This window comes from Neovison vison, chromosome 6 (genome assembly GCF_020171115.1).
Source record: "Neovison vison isolate M4711 chromosome 6, ASM_NN_V1, whole genome shotgun sequence".
NCBI lineage: Eukaryota > Metazoa > Chordata > Mammalia > Carnivora > Mustelidae > Neogale > Neogale vison.
Genome location: NC_058096.1, coordinates 68,253,817 through 68,267,808, shown reverse-complemented (window position 1 = coordinate 68,267,808; position 13,992 = coordinate 68,253,817). Strand labels below are relative to the sequence as shown.

Below are 13,992 nucleotides of genomic sequence, written 5' to 3'. Positions count from 1 at the left end.
GTATGGTAGAAATTTTAATGCTAACAGGGCATTCCCAACTGTGTCTCAGGAAATGTCTAGGATCTACTCTATTTCTAAAACAACAGAAACTGTTAAAACAGAGTAGAAGTATAATAATTTCATGCACAACTGAAAATCATAGCACTGTATCAAGCAAAGTCTAGAAATTTAAAAAAAAAAAAAGTATCTACTTAATGGGATTCTACCAAGAATCAATATCACTGAGTCACAGCCTACCTACTATGTTCATTATTCCTACTGGCTGTTAAAAAGACCTTTCCTTTGGTATTAGTCAACAATAACGTAACTGTATATTTAACTGGGTCAAGAAAAGAGTGCAGACAGGATACAAGACATTTATTATTAGGGTGGGACACTAAAATGAAAAAGCACTACGAACTAAATCAAGGAAATTATAATTTCTAAACTGTAAAACACTACCTCACTGTATACTTTAAACATGGGAATATATACATGATACTTAGTAAAAGTAGTAAGATACAAATCAGGTTGTATAATATAATGTTAATTTGTAAAAATAAAATGTACTATATATATTACTATATAAATTTACTATAAGGTCATCTACTAAAATATTGATAGAAGTTAACTTTGGTTGGTAGGATTTCAGAATTTTTTGCTCACCTAGATTTTTAAAATTTCTACTACCAATGTGTCCTGGTTTTTAGCAAAAAAAAAAAAAAAAAAAAAAACCTTTTAAAAATTAGTTAAAGCTACTTCTTAGTGTTAGAAGCCCAAATCTATCAACATTTTAGGAAAAAATATTTAGAATTCCTTAATACATTCACACAAAAGTTTAGTTTCATTTATATCTGTTACCATTTGGGATATAAAAATTGGAGTCCAGGGCCCACCAAGGTAGAGTGCCACTGGCAAAAAGGCAGGCTTCCTGCTGCAATCTCTGAAAGACTATGCCTAAGGAGTAAGTGTGAACAACACTGACCAGCCTTTACAAAAACTAAAACTTGGCCTAAAATCAGCTGAATCTCTAATTAGATTGAGGTGATCACCTGCAGATAGTAAGTAAATCTTCTCTGAAGGAAAAAAAGACCTTGTCATCCACAGCTTCAAATTATCTCTAAAATATTTCATATTTTTAAATGTCTAGCATTCCATCAAAAATTATGAAGCATGCCATACAAGACCATACATCAAAAAACAAAATGAAAACAAAAACCAACAAAAAGCAGGAGATGTAGATGCTGGAGTTAACTGACAAGAGGCAGTTAAAATAGATGCTTACATTTTTTTTAAGGTAGACAACAAAATGAAAAACCCAGCAAAAAATCTGAAGAAGTTTATCAAATGAAAAGTTTAGAACTGGGCAACAAAATAACCAAAATGAAGATGTATTTAACAATGAATGAGCCATAGCCAAAATAAGAATTGGTGAAATGGGAGATTAGTCAGTGGCAAATATCCACAAAGAAGCACAGATAGGGAGAGAGCATAAGAGACATAAGAAACATAGGGAAATGGTCAATTATTCATGTAATGGGAGTCTCAGAAGAGAAGACAGAAAAAATAGTGAAGGAAAAATAAATAAATAAATAATTGCCCGGAATTTTCCAAAACCAAAGAAAGACATCAAGGTAGAGATTTAAGAGCCCCTAGGAACACCCACAGGAAAAAACATTAAGAAAACCATAAATAGGCAGAGCATAGTAAAACTAGTGAAAGCAAAAGATCAAAAGAAAATCTTAAAAGCAACTACAGAAAAAGGAGACATTAGCTATAACGAAGCAACTACAAGATTCTGACAAGAACTATGCTTGATGATAAACATGCAATGTGATTTGGTCCACAACCGCTTTCTTTTTTTAAATTAACATACAATATATTGTTTGTTTCAGGGGTACAGGTCTGTGAGCCATTAGTTTTACACAATTCACAGCACTCACCACAGCTACATACGCTCCCCAACATCCATCACCCCACAACTGCTTTCTTATTATCCAATCTCTTAAGGGAGGTTCAGTGATGAAAGTTACTTTCATATGTTGGGAAATATTGGAAGACCAAATACTTGGCACTGTATTCTATACGTTTTATTTAAAGTAAACCAAATTTTTGGGAACTATTATACTACATGCCTTTTATAGCAATGACTACATTAGGTTGATACATGCAATTATATCCCATTAATTTATACTAGACAGCATATTTAGGAACTTATATTACTCTGGCACTGTCTGAAGGTTTCATAATATGCTAGCTTTACTTCAAATACTTTTATAAAAGTTCACACAGAAAAATCTGTGATCATTTTAATGGTACCATATAGAAGATATCGTTTGAATTTCTGCATACAGTTTGGGAAATTCAGGTGTATTATAGGTATCTGGGCAAAACCCAATGCACACACTTTGGTCTAGGCTTTTTTTTTTTTTTTTTAAGTTTTTATCACAATACACTGAATTATAATAACCATTCCACATAAAAGAACTCAGTATTATTTTGACTGGTGAGAAGTTTTCTTCATTCGGGGGGGGAAATCCCAACTTTGTAATTTCCACATATTTTCATATATAGTAATTAGCTATAAGATCATTTTGGACACAACTGACTAGCAGATGAAAAACAAAATAAGGATTTACTTAATCTCTCTTATTTACGGATGAATCTGTTTTTCCTCTGTGAAGACTTATTTATCACAATCTAGAATGGCTCCTTTGTTATTTCATGTTTACAAATTTACAAATGAAGTTTCTTCATGAAACAATGAATTACACCTTTACATTCATTATATTTTAATCAGGCATGTTAAAAAAAACAGATGTATGTATTATTAGGTATAATCACTGCATATGTTATTTTTAACACTTGTTTAAATAGGTAGGGGAGAGGACATACTAAAAAAAACAGTAACCATAAAACAATCAATAACTTACAGCATGATCCAGAAGTTCCAGATAAGCTTGTTGGTAACGAGGTAATTTGAAGACATGACTGATAGCATATCTAGATTTACTGCTTGTACAAGTTATGTGAGACATATAGCCCTAATAAGAGTACCAACTCTCCATATAAGAGATGTGGTTTGATCAGTCTTATGTGAAGGCATGCTCTTTATCACAGTACCTAAGAACTAAAGAAGGGAAAAATATTTCATGTTTGTTGTGAGTTCCAGCACTACCCAGCTAACAGCATGGTTGCAGATCACTGAAGTCAAAAGAGGATGTATAAATAGAGGCACCAACACAATCCAAATTAACTTCATTTGTATGGCAAAGAATAGCAGAAAGAACACCAAGTGAAGGAGAACAGTAACCACAAACAGAAATTAAGGAAAAGACTGCTTCAAAAAGGAATGGTCAACATTATGAAAAGCTACTGAAAGATCATATATGAGGAGGACTGAAAAATGTCCACCAGACTTATTAACACAATCTCATGGGTAACATTAGTGAGAGCCCTTTGTGCTCTCCCTCTGGCTCATTGTGGGTATGAAGGCAGATCAGATTGGGTTCAGAAGAGAATGTTTCAATCTACAGGGAATAACCACAAAACAAAACCAAAAAAAGAACAGAAAAAGAAGTGTAGGAAAATGCACTCATGAAATATTGATAATGTCTTGAATGTCTGGAAAGAAAACTGAAAATAACTGACATTATTAACAGCAATAATAAAGGATCTGGGAAACAGTCCAAGTTAAGAGGTTTAGTGTTCTTTGTAACTTTCAACTGTTTTGGTATAAAACCCATTTTTTTCCTACTATTGGGATCTTTTCAATTCAAGGCTAAATTACGTTTCTGCATGTTACTTCCCTACAACGTGAGAACTGAAGGGAATCCTATACACTGAAGTTCTCGTGCCTCAGACAATAGGTTAGCAACTGTTGTTTTTTGTTTTTTTTTTTAAAGATTTTATTTATTTATTTGACAGACAGAGATCACAAGTAGGCAGAGAGGCAGGCAGAGAGAGAGGGGGAAGCAGACTCCTTGCGGAGCAGAGAGCCCGATGCGGGGCTCGATCCCAGGACCCTGGGAATCATGACCTGAGCCGAAGGCAGAGGCTTTAATCCACTGAGCCACCGAGGTGCCCCTAGGTTAGCAACTGTTTTAGATACAAATGATAATTAGTAGTAGAGCTAGGAAATGAAACATCTTCTTCCCTTCTGAACATCTTCTTCCCATCTTCTTCCCTTCCCTTCCCTTCCAATCATTTCCTTTACTTAAACCCCTTTCTTAGGGATCATGCTTCCCAAAGCCCCAGAACAGACTGCACTACAGTGACTTTACCCCTTCGCCCCCATCATACCAATTAGAATGCAGCAGACATCTGACCCTAGTTGGGTCAAATTCTCTAAATTGTGGCAGAAAACTAAATTAGACCTCAGAAAGTGAGGGGCTGTATAGTCATGTAAACTCAAAGACTGATGTGGGCATTTTTTTTTAGCTGTCAACAAGAGATTAAAGAGAAGCAGAAGCGAGAAAGACGTAATCTCATCAGATGTACAAAAATACAAGGGAATATCATCATTAATGTTTTTTCCCTTTCATTTTACAAAGTGAATAATATTAAAATGACAGGACAAAACAGAGAGAAAATATTAATTATTCATTTTACAAAATGAGAGAGAAAGGAAAAAACACTATTTAAACAGTGAGTACTTCTACTCAATAAGCACAGTGAGCAAACAAGTGGGAAGAAATCAATCAGGGGATCTCAGTTCCCCGGGTGCCCCTTGCAGTATCTAAAGCTGCACTGAGTTGAAGTCCACAGTGTAAAAATACAATATATATTTTTTATTTGGTCCCAAATGCAAGTCAACTATTTTATGTAGTGACCAAGCAGAAACAAACAAACCACCCAATATTTCAGGATACTTTATGAGAAATTAAAATCTTCTTATAAACAATTTTGATTCTGTGAACTGTATCTAGTTTATTATTGTAAGAACCTGACCTCCACCTCAGGGGCAGCTCCTCAGTAAATGTCAGCTCTCATTGACCATACTGAAGTTCTTGCAATTATACCCCAACAAGTTCCCCAGGAACTTTCAAATGCCCCTCCCTTTTTCTTGGAGTTAATTTGAGTAGGATTCTGTTCCTTATACTCGACGTGTCCCCTCCTAATATGCTGAAGCCTTTTCAAGACCAAAACTACAAGAGTGAAAAGCAGTAAAGCACTGTGGTTAGGAATTTTAGACTCAAGACTAGATTACTATTGAAACCACAGCTCCATCATCTAAAAGCTCTGATTTTGGAGATGTCATTTAACCTCTTTCAATCCATTTTCTGTATTTATAAAATAGGGTAATGCTACCTACACCTCATAATGCTTTTCTGAAGATTAAATGAAAAAATGTACATTAAGTACATAATACTGTGCTTCATATATACCGTTTAATCACTAATTGTAATTACTAGGTGGAATTCCTACTGAACTCAATTCTTTCCATAGCTTTCTACTATTATGGCTCCACCAACCGCTATTCTTTCCATATTTTTGTAAAATTTTATAAACTTTATCCAAGTGAACAAATTTATTAAAAAGTAGGATGTGTATGAATCATAGGCTGCTTATTCTACCTTTTCTAGGCTCACAAAGTTAATGTGGTATTTCTAGATCAGTTTTGGGGCTGAACAACATTTCCAATAGTACCATATTAACTTGAAAGGTGTTCTGTATCCCTCCCACCCACTGAAGTACTCTTCCTCCTAAAATTTATTTTTAAAGAATTCGAACTTACTAATTATCATTTAAGCAAAAGACCTGTAAAGGTTAATAACTCATGGTCACGAAAATCACTTATATCAAATAAAAAATGCTGACATTATCTCTACAATCAAGTGTTATTTCCAGAATTTTTATGTTTCAGAGATGAGCTTTACATACATCACTAAATAAAAGCTTATCATCCAATACTAATCTCTAATACCATCTCCAAGAATTACACAGAATATTCTAGAGAGATTTCTACTTTTTGAGAGTTGGGGGCCTTAAATCTTTTAGCAAGTTTATCTTTATATATATATTTTTAAAGATTTTATTTATTTATTTGACAGAGAGAGATCACAAGCAGGCAGAGAGGCAGGCAGAGAGAGAGAGGAGGAAGCAGGCTCCCCACTGAGCAGAGAGCCCGATGCGGGGCTCGATCCCAGGACCCTGAGATCATGACCTGAGCTGAAGGCAGCGGCTTAACCCACTGAGCCACCCAGGTGCCCCTATGTTTATATTTTTATTGGAACTTCAATAAACTACATCTTAAAATAATCCTCAAATTTCATTTTATACCAAATTCTTAAAGCCTTTTCTTATTTTACTTTTTTTTTTTTTTAAAGATTTTATTTATTTATTTGACAAACAGACACAGCAAAAGAGGGAACAAAGGCAGGGACAGTGGGAGAGGGAGAAGCTGGCCTCCTGGTGCACAGGGAGCCCGATGTGGGGCTTGATCCCAGGACTCTGGAATCATGACCTGAGCCGAAGGCAGATGCCCAATGACTGAGTCACCCAGTAACCCCCTTATCTTGCTTTCTGTTAAAATAATTAAAAAGGAAATCTGCTACTTTAAAACTTTCCTATCTGCCTTTGGGTAAAGTTATTTTATGGAAATGGAAAGGACCACCTGAGCGACTGCCAGTAGACAGGTATTTTACATATGTGTAGCAACTGACAGCTTTCACAACTGCTGTTAAAGATATTTCACTTAATTCTCTCAATCATACAAGTCAACGTTGCAATTTTCATTTCCATTCTATACAACTAAAATTCAAGGTCAGTGAAGTAACCACATATGAAAATTAGGACCTAAATTTTTTTACTTCTAGTGTAAAAGCTTTTCTATTTTGTCAAACTGCCTCTCACCTGGGTTGTACATAATAGTGGCTAAGTGTGATCTGAATTTCAGTTATTGCCAAATGGGAAGAAAAGAACATTAAAATGAGGTCGAGTGAACAAAACAGTAAAAGTTTTAATTGTATTTTGTACTTAAGAAGGGGTTTTATATACAAATACTTAAGTTTTTGAGAATTTAATTAAAGAGAACGCTTGAGAGGTTAGGAGGACACAGAGACACAGGCAATTTATTTGCAAATATCTGTGGGTGTATATGCAGCACTTTTTTCTTGTCTTAAACTTCTGTTTGAGTCACAGTGGCAAATTATAACTTCTTTGAGAGGAAGAATTCTGCTTGCAGAATGTCGTCTTCAGGTTTCACAATGGTTTCACAATCCTTACCGTATTTTATAAATAAACAGTCACCAAAAAAAGGATTCCCTTTAGGGGCGCCTGGGTGGCTCAGTGGGTTAAAGCCTCTGCCTTCTGCTCAGGTCATGATCCCTGGGTCCTAGGATTGAGCCCCAAGTGGGGCTCTCTGCTCAGCAGGGAGCCTGCCTCCCCCCCACACCTGCCTGCTCCTGTGATTTCCGCCTGTCAAATAAATAAATAAAATCTTGGGGAAAAAAAAAAGGACTCCTTTTAGATAGAAATAACAATTTCTAAGAGCAACTCAGACTTTCAAAAACAAACAGAAAGTTAAGCTACTTGGCTAAACATACATCTTTATTCACATATAGAACTGTAAGACCTCTTATTTTGGCAAGAGGAAAGAAGAGCTTTAAAAAGAGTAATGACATCTTTTCAAATAGAAAGGTAAGGAACAGGAAGAGTGGGTGTAAGAATGAAAGGCTCTGCAAGGTGGGCTCAAGCATGGTTTGAATAAATAACATTTTCCCAAGACTAGTTTATTAAAAGAGTAAATAGAGCATCCTGGTTAGAAGAGATGAAATCACAGACTTCTAGGACTCTCCTCAAAGTCAGAACTAATAAAACACATTTTTTTCTCTTAAAAAATTTTCCCATCTTAAAAAAAAATTAATAATCTGTCACAGTGACTCAAACAAAAGAACTAAAACAGGAAATGTCCCCCCAGTATAACCTCCCCAAACTCAGACACCCACCCACAATGTGCATTGTTTTTGAATTCATGTGACAAGGCATTTCTTTCCAGTTACATTTTACCTAAAGGTCTATAATATTTGTTCCCAGAATTTAAACTAATGTATGACAAGCACTGTCTACAGAAACTAGTATAGTTTGTTTTCCACTTACTTTCTGTATGCTGACAGTCTCTCACATCAGCTAAGCCTTAATATTTACCTGAACCTCCGAATTGGAATCAACAGGCTGTAGTGAAAACCAGGTTTCTTTGCCACTGTGGTTACACAAATCTTCTTTTTTGATGGCTACTTTTCCTACAGGGAAAAAATATAAGGAAAACATATTTTGTATCATTAGCACTACAATGTATACGCTACAGATAATATTTTAAAATAATTTGTACCTATTAACTAAAAAAAATCCATTTTTATAAAGTATTTTTTTTTCCTCATTAAACTTTTGTTTTAATGGGTCTCAAAACTCTGTGACAGATTTTTTGGTCAAGGAGTTTTTTATCTTCTAAGGAATGAAAAAGTGCTTCATTTCCCCCTTTCCCTTGGCAGACCCTTTTCTGGGTCACAGGGGATTTGACAAAAACTTAGTTATATTTACATGCAACTGCATTTTTGAGTACTTATTCAGATTCACATTCTCACCCACAATACATCCCGTGTAAAAAGCAATATACAATGATAGTGCAAACTAATCCTCCCAAGCAGTTAACACAATGAATAAACCGTATTATTTAGGGAGACATAGCTCCATTTAATAAGAGTTCATAAGGGGCGCCTGGGTGGCTCAGTGGGTTAAAGCCTCTGTCTTCAGCACAGGTCATGATCCCAGGGTCCTGGGTCAAGCCCCGCATCAGGCTGTCTGCTCAGCAGGGAGCCTGCTTCCCTCTCTCTCTGCCTGCCTCCCTCTCTCTCTGCCTGCCTCTCTGTCTACTTATGATCTCTGTCTGTCAAACAAATAAATAAAATCTTAAAAAATTTAAAAAAAAAGAGTTCACAAGTTTCAATTAAAAGAAAAACAGTATCATACATCACTAACAATACTGAAAAATGACTTGAAAATTATGGAAGATTGAAACAGTAATTTTAAAATCTGCTTTTATCAAAACACTATCAACGCTGCTTCAATGCATACACACACACACACACACACACACACACACACACACAGAATCAGGGCAGTTCCCGAAAGAGTTTCCACCTCTCAGAGAAAGATATAGTACAATGAACAAAGTTGTATGAGAGGAAGAAACAGAAATGTTCTTATTATAATGAAGTATTTGCCAGGTTGGTACAAAGCATTTCCTTCCTCAATTCAAGTTTTAATAAACTGACATAGATTTTGCATATGACTGACAATTTATTTCAAGATTCTACACCAAAGCTTCAACAAAAGATGTATATCAAAGTCAAAGTACGCTTTCTTCTATAAAATAAGAATTTTTGCTTTAACGGCCCTAATTATACTTCATTTCCTTTCTCTTCTATCTTGGTCTTTTAGTTCCACATTTGAAAACTTTTAGGACAGTAACAAATTTTCTGTCAAGATATACCACTTTTTGTGTCAAGGGGAAAGGAAAGACAGGACAAGAAAACAAACCCAGAAAAACCTTTAAAATTCTATTTTGGAATTAGGTAGTGGTGATGGTTCCCCAAATCTGTGAATATATACGATGTGTGCATTGTATGTTAAGAGAGTGAGTTTTATGGCAAGTGAATTACACCTCAATAAAAAATTGTTGTCAAAAAAATTTAACCACATTAAAATTTTGATAAGCTTATCTTTCGTTTCATGACCTGGAACTCAAACTACAAACATTATCTATATACATGTAATTTTAAGGAAAACATTAAAATACACAGCTACAAATATTTTTTTTAGAGAGGCAACTGTATTAATATACAACCCAAAAGAGAACAACTGAAAAATCATCAACTAGATCTAGTAATACATAAAGCTTAAAACACATAAAATTTTTAAAATTAATAAACTGGCCTCACAATAAGCACAAATCTTTCCAACTTCCTTTAAAATATACTGGATGAAATCTAATGTAAAGGCCAAAATCTTCTTGTGAATATATGGAATTATAATTCATTCAAATTTTGTTAAGAAACGGCATCATCATGAAGTATATCATAATATACTTCAGCCTTTGTTTGGTTAAATTTAAGATACAAAATGATGGGAAAACAGAAATTCTTCCAGTACCAAATATAGACTAAAAGCCAATTTAGGTACTAACTGTAACACCAAAATATTCCTTATACTATTGAAGATATTTAGGTTAAGAGTCAAATTGTACAAATCTCTTGATACATTTTACCTACAGATTTTATCAAATCCCTGACAAATCAATACAATACCAGGAATGGCTTAGAATACAGAATATGACAAAGTATTAAATATCTCATATCACAATAAATCATGATTAATATAATTCTTTCAAGCAGTTCCATTTACCACTGATTTCTCTTCAGGTATAAACATTAAGGCAATGTATAACAGTTTGATACATATATATTCACACATGTACCTAAAGAAATAGATCTATAAATCCCATAGCTGAAGTTCTTTCCCATTAAGAATCTTGGTATCTATGTGTCATTTGTGTTCTCTCCCCAGAAAAAATGCACAAATGTTATCTGGCATATAATTTTAAAAGAGTTTACTCCCCACCCAGAAACTAACTGGCAGATTCCTGGTTAAGAGCCCTATCCCACAATTTTCAGGATTTTTAGATTTATACATAATTTATGACTATATATGCAAATATACATGTGTGTATATGTGCTGATATTAAAAGTATCACCAAAGCAAGCTCCCAACTTAAAAAACAGAGATTTTAAAAAAGTTTATTTGGGGAGTGCCTGGGTGGCTCAGTGGGTTAAACCTCTGCCTTCAGCTCAGGTCATGGTCTCAGGGTCCTGGGATTGAGCCCCACATTGGGCTCTCTGCTCAGCAGGGAGCCTGCCTCACCCCTGCCTGCTTCTCTGCCTGCTTGTGATCTCTCTCTGTCAAATAAATAAATAAAAATTTTTTTAAAAATAAAATAATGAAATAAAATTTAAAAGTTTATGTGGAAGTTTACTGGTTTGACTGATTCATTTACTCATTTCAACAACTAATCACAATGGCACAGTGCTTTAAATGTTGATGTGATTTCCAGACTCCCCCAACCAAAGTATACTTCACCAGTCATGCCTCTAAAACCTAGAGTAGGAATCTATCTATTCCATTTATAACTCACAATTCATATCATTGGATATACATCTTCTCTGTCACAGATGCCTTTCCCAAAAGAGAATACTCTCTTAGTTCATAGGCAAAAATTCCCAGAAGCCAAGTACCTTCTTCCTCCTATTTCAGATCTCATGCATCCACAGTACTCGCTATCATGAAAGAGTTTAATGGTTCTTGTCTTCTCAGAGGAAAACCCTTCTCTGATTAGCTGCCTGAATTTTGTGCCTCTGATGGTCCCAAAGATAGTTTAGTGTTTACTATTTTGAACAAAGTTAAATCATTATTTAGTGGCTATGAAATCAACCACTAAAAACAAACAAACAAAACAAAAAAACAAACACAACAACAGCAACAAAACCTCCCAGGAACAAACTACCCAACAATTTAAAGGTACTCTTTCATTTCCCCACTGTCCTGACAAACTCACAGACAGCAAGAGCTTAAACGGAACATAAATACATACACATACACACACCAGATGCTGTACTGGTTCCTTAAAATAAGACATGGAGAGGAAACACCGTAAGAAATGAAGGAACTGTGGGCACAGAAACCATCTCTGTTGGTCTCTAAGTTAAAAAAAAAAAAAGTATTCTCAGCTTTCCAGCACCACTTCTAAGCAGAATTTTTTTTGCCATCTGTAAAAGCTGTGTTATATTTGGGCCCCATTTTTAGACACAACATATCCTTGGAAATTTCATCCTGATACAGATCACCAACTGGCAAATCTTGACAGTCCTGTTCTATGTGGACATTAGTAGAAATGGCTGAAAGAGCAGATAAAAGCAGTGACAACTATGACTGCCTATACAGGATAAAAAAGGACCAGAAGAAAAAGTCTGGCAGATAGTCAACAATAGCAGTTCAGTCAACAGCAAAACTCTGATAACTCGGGAATAGAGTTTAGGTAGATACCTTTTGTTCTCTGTGGTAGCAGTCCAGTATATCAATGGTCTCCAATAAATCATACTTCCTTGGTCTATGCCACTGTGTGGTCCCCTCTACCACAGACTCTGGGTTTGACCATGTCATTTGCTTTTGCCAAATGGGACATCAGCAAATGTGATGCAAGCAGAATCTTAATAAACACCTGTGCAGTAGGGTTCACCCTCTTAAAACACCAATATCTTGTGGAAAGGAAGACCCAGATAATAGCCAGTACCAGCCATGAGACACAGGAGGCAGGCCATTCAGTCCAGTCAATCTCCCAGATAACTGTACGTCGGTGACCCCAGGTGAGACCAGCCGAGCTCAGCCCAAAGTGACAACCCTCAGGATCATGGCCAAATAAATGGCCGATATATTAAGCCATCAAATACTGGAATGGTTTGTTATGTAGCAATAGATAACTGATACTGACCCTATGCAAACGGATATGAAAGTGCAGTCTCAGGCAATTTTTAAATAATTAAGTTTGACTTCAAAGCTAAATGCCAGCAAAATTTACAAATTAAGGAGTTGGAAAAGACCTGAGCAATCTTAAACTCAGCCCCAGGCCTAAGAAGGTAAAGCTACGTTTTTAAGGTCACACAGCTAATAAATGACAGAGTCATGAGTGGAATTCAGGTCTGATACCCCAGTAATTTATTCTCTTATACTGTTATGAACCAAGGGTAAAGAAAAAAGTTGCCAAAGTCTACTAAGATAACCACAGTTTAGTTATCTGAGAGAGTGTGTCTCTCTTAAACTAAAATACCTAGAAAATACATATAAGGTAAAATATATGTTTTAATTTTCACATTATTAGTCTCACTGGAAATGGAAATACATTCATATATAAAGTTTTTCTCTTCTCTTTTTCTTTCAAGAGAAGACACTATACCTTAGGACAATATGTCATTCGGTATTTTTGCAACATCCTATCTTTTTTTTTTTTTTAAAGATTTTATTTATTTATTTGACAAAGAGAAAGAGATCACAAGTAGGCAGAGAGGCAGACAGAGAGAGAGGGAGAAGCAGGCTCCCCGCTGAGCAGAGAGCCTGGTGCAGGGCTCGATCCCAGGACCCTGGGACCATGACCTGAGCCGAAGGCAGAGGCTTAACCCACTTAACCACACAGGTGCCCCATTTTCTTTCTTTTTTATTGCATAGTTCCTAGGTCTTAAGTTTTTAACTGATCTATTTAATCAGGTTTTTGCACTAACTACCTGGCATATGAAGATGCCTCATATAAAATATTATGCCCCATATTATTACTTCTAGGAAGGGGAGGGAGTCAGTAGTCAGAATTAATTAGGATTATCTGTAATACCACAACAAAAAGAAAAAAATTAATATATTATTCAATTAAAAATTAAAAACAAGGGGTGCCTAGGTGGCTCAGTGGGTTAAAGCCTCTGCCTTCGGCTCAGGTCATGATCCCAGGGTCCTGAGATCGAGCCCCACGTCAGGCTCCCTGCTCAGCAGAGAGCCTACTTCCCCCTCTCTCTGTCTCTGCCTGCTTCTCTGCCTACTTGTGACCTCTCTCCCTCTGTGAAATTTAAAAAAAAATCTTAAAAAAAAAAATTAAAAACAAGCTCTTAAAACTATATATTTTGGGGCCGCCTGGGTGGCTCAGTGGGTTAAGCCTCTGCCTTCGACTCAGGTCATGATCTCAGGGTCCTGGGATCGAGCCCCCCATCGGGCTCTCTGCTCAGCAGGGAGTCTGCTTCCCCTTCTCTCTGCCTGCCTCTCTGCCTACTTGTGATCTCTGTCAAATAAATAAATAAAATCTTTTTAAAAACTATATATTTTTTATTTTATTTCATTTTTTTCAGTGTTTCAAGATTCATTGTTTACACACCACACCACTGCTCCATGCACTACATGCCTTCCTTAACACCCACCACT

At 35.8% G+C, this 13,992-nt stretch overlaps 1 protein-coding gene across 4 annotated transcripts in view; it reads right to left on the bottom strand.

Moving 5' to 3' along the window:
* The window catches only part of RASA2 (RAS p21 protein activator 2), a 137,123-nt gene that overhangs the window by 86,579 nt on the left and 36,552 nt on the right, over window positions 1-13,992 (bottom strand). For all 4 annotated transcript variants that reach the window (XM_044251497.1, XM_044251499.1, XM_044251498.1 and 1 more), the window contains exon 4: window positions 8,128-8,222. In XM_044251497.1, coding sequence (XP_044107432.1) covers window positions 8,128-8,222 — 95 coding nt within the window. The remainder of the gene's footprint in view (window positions 1-8,127; window positions 8,223-13,992) is intronic.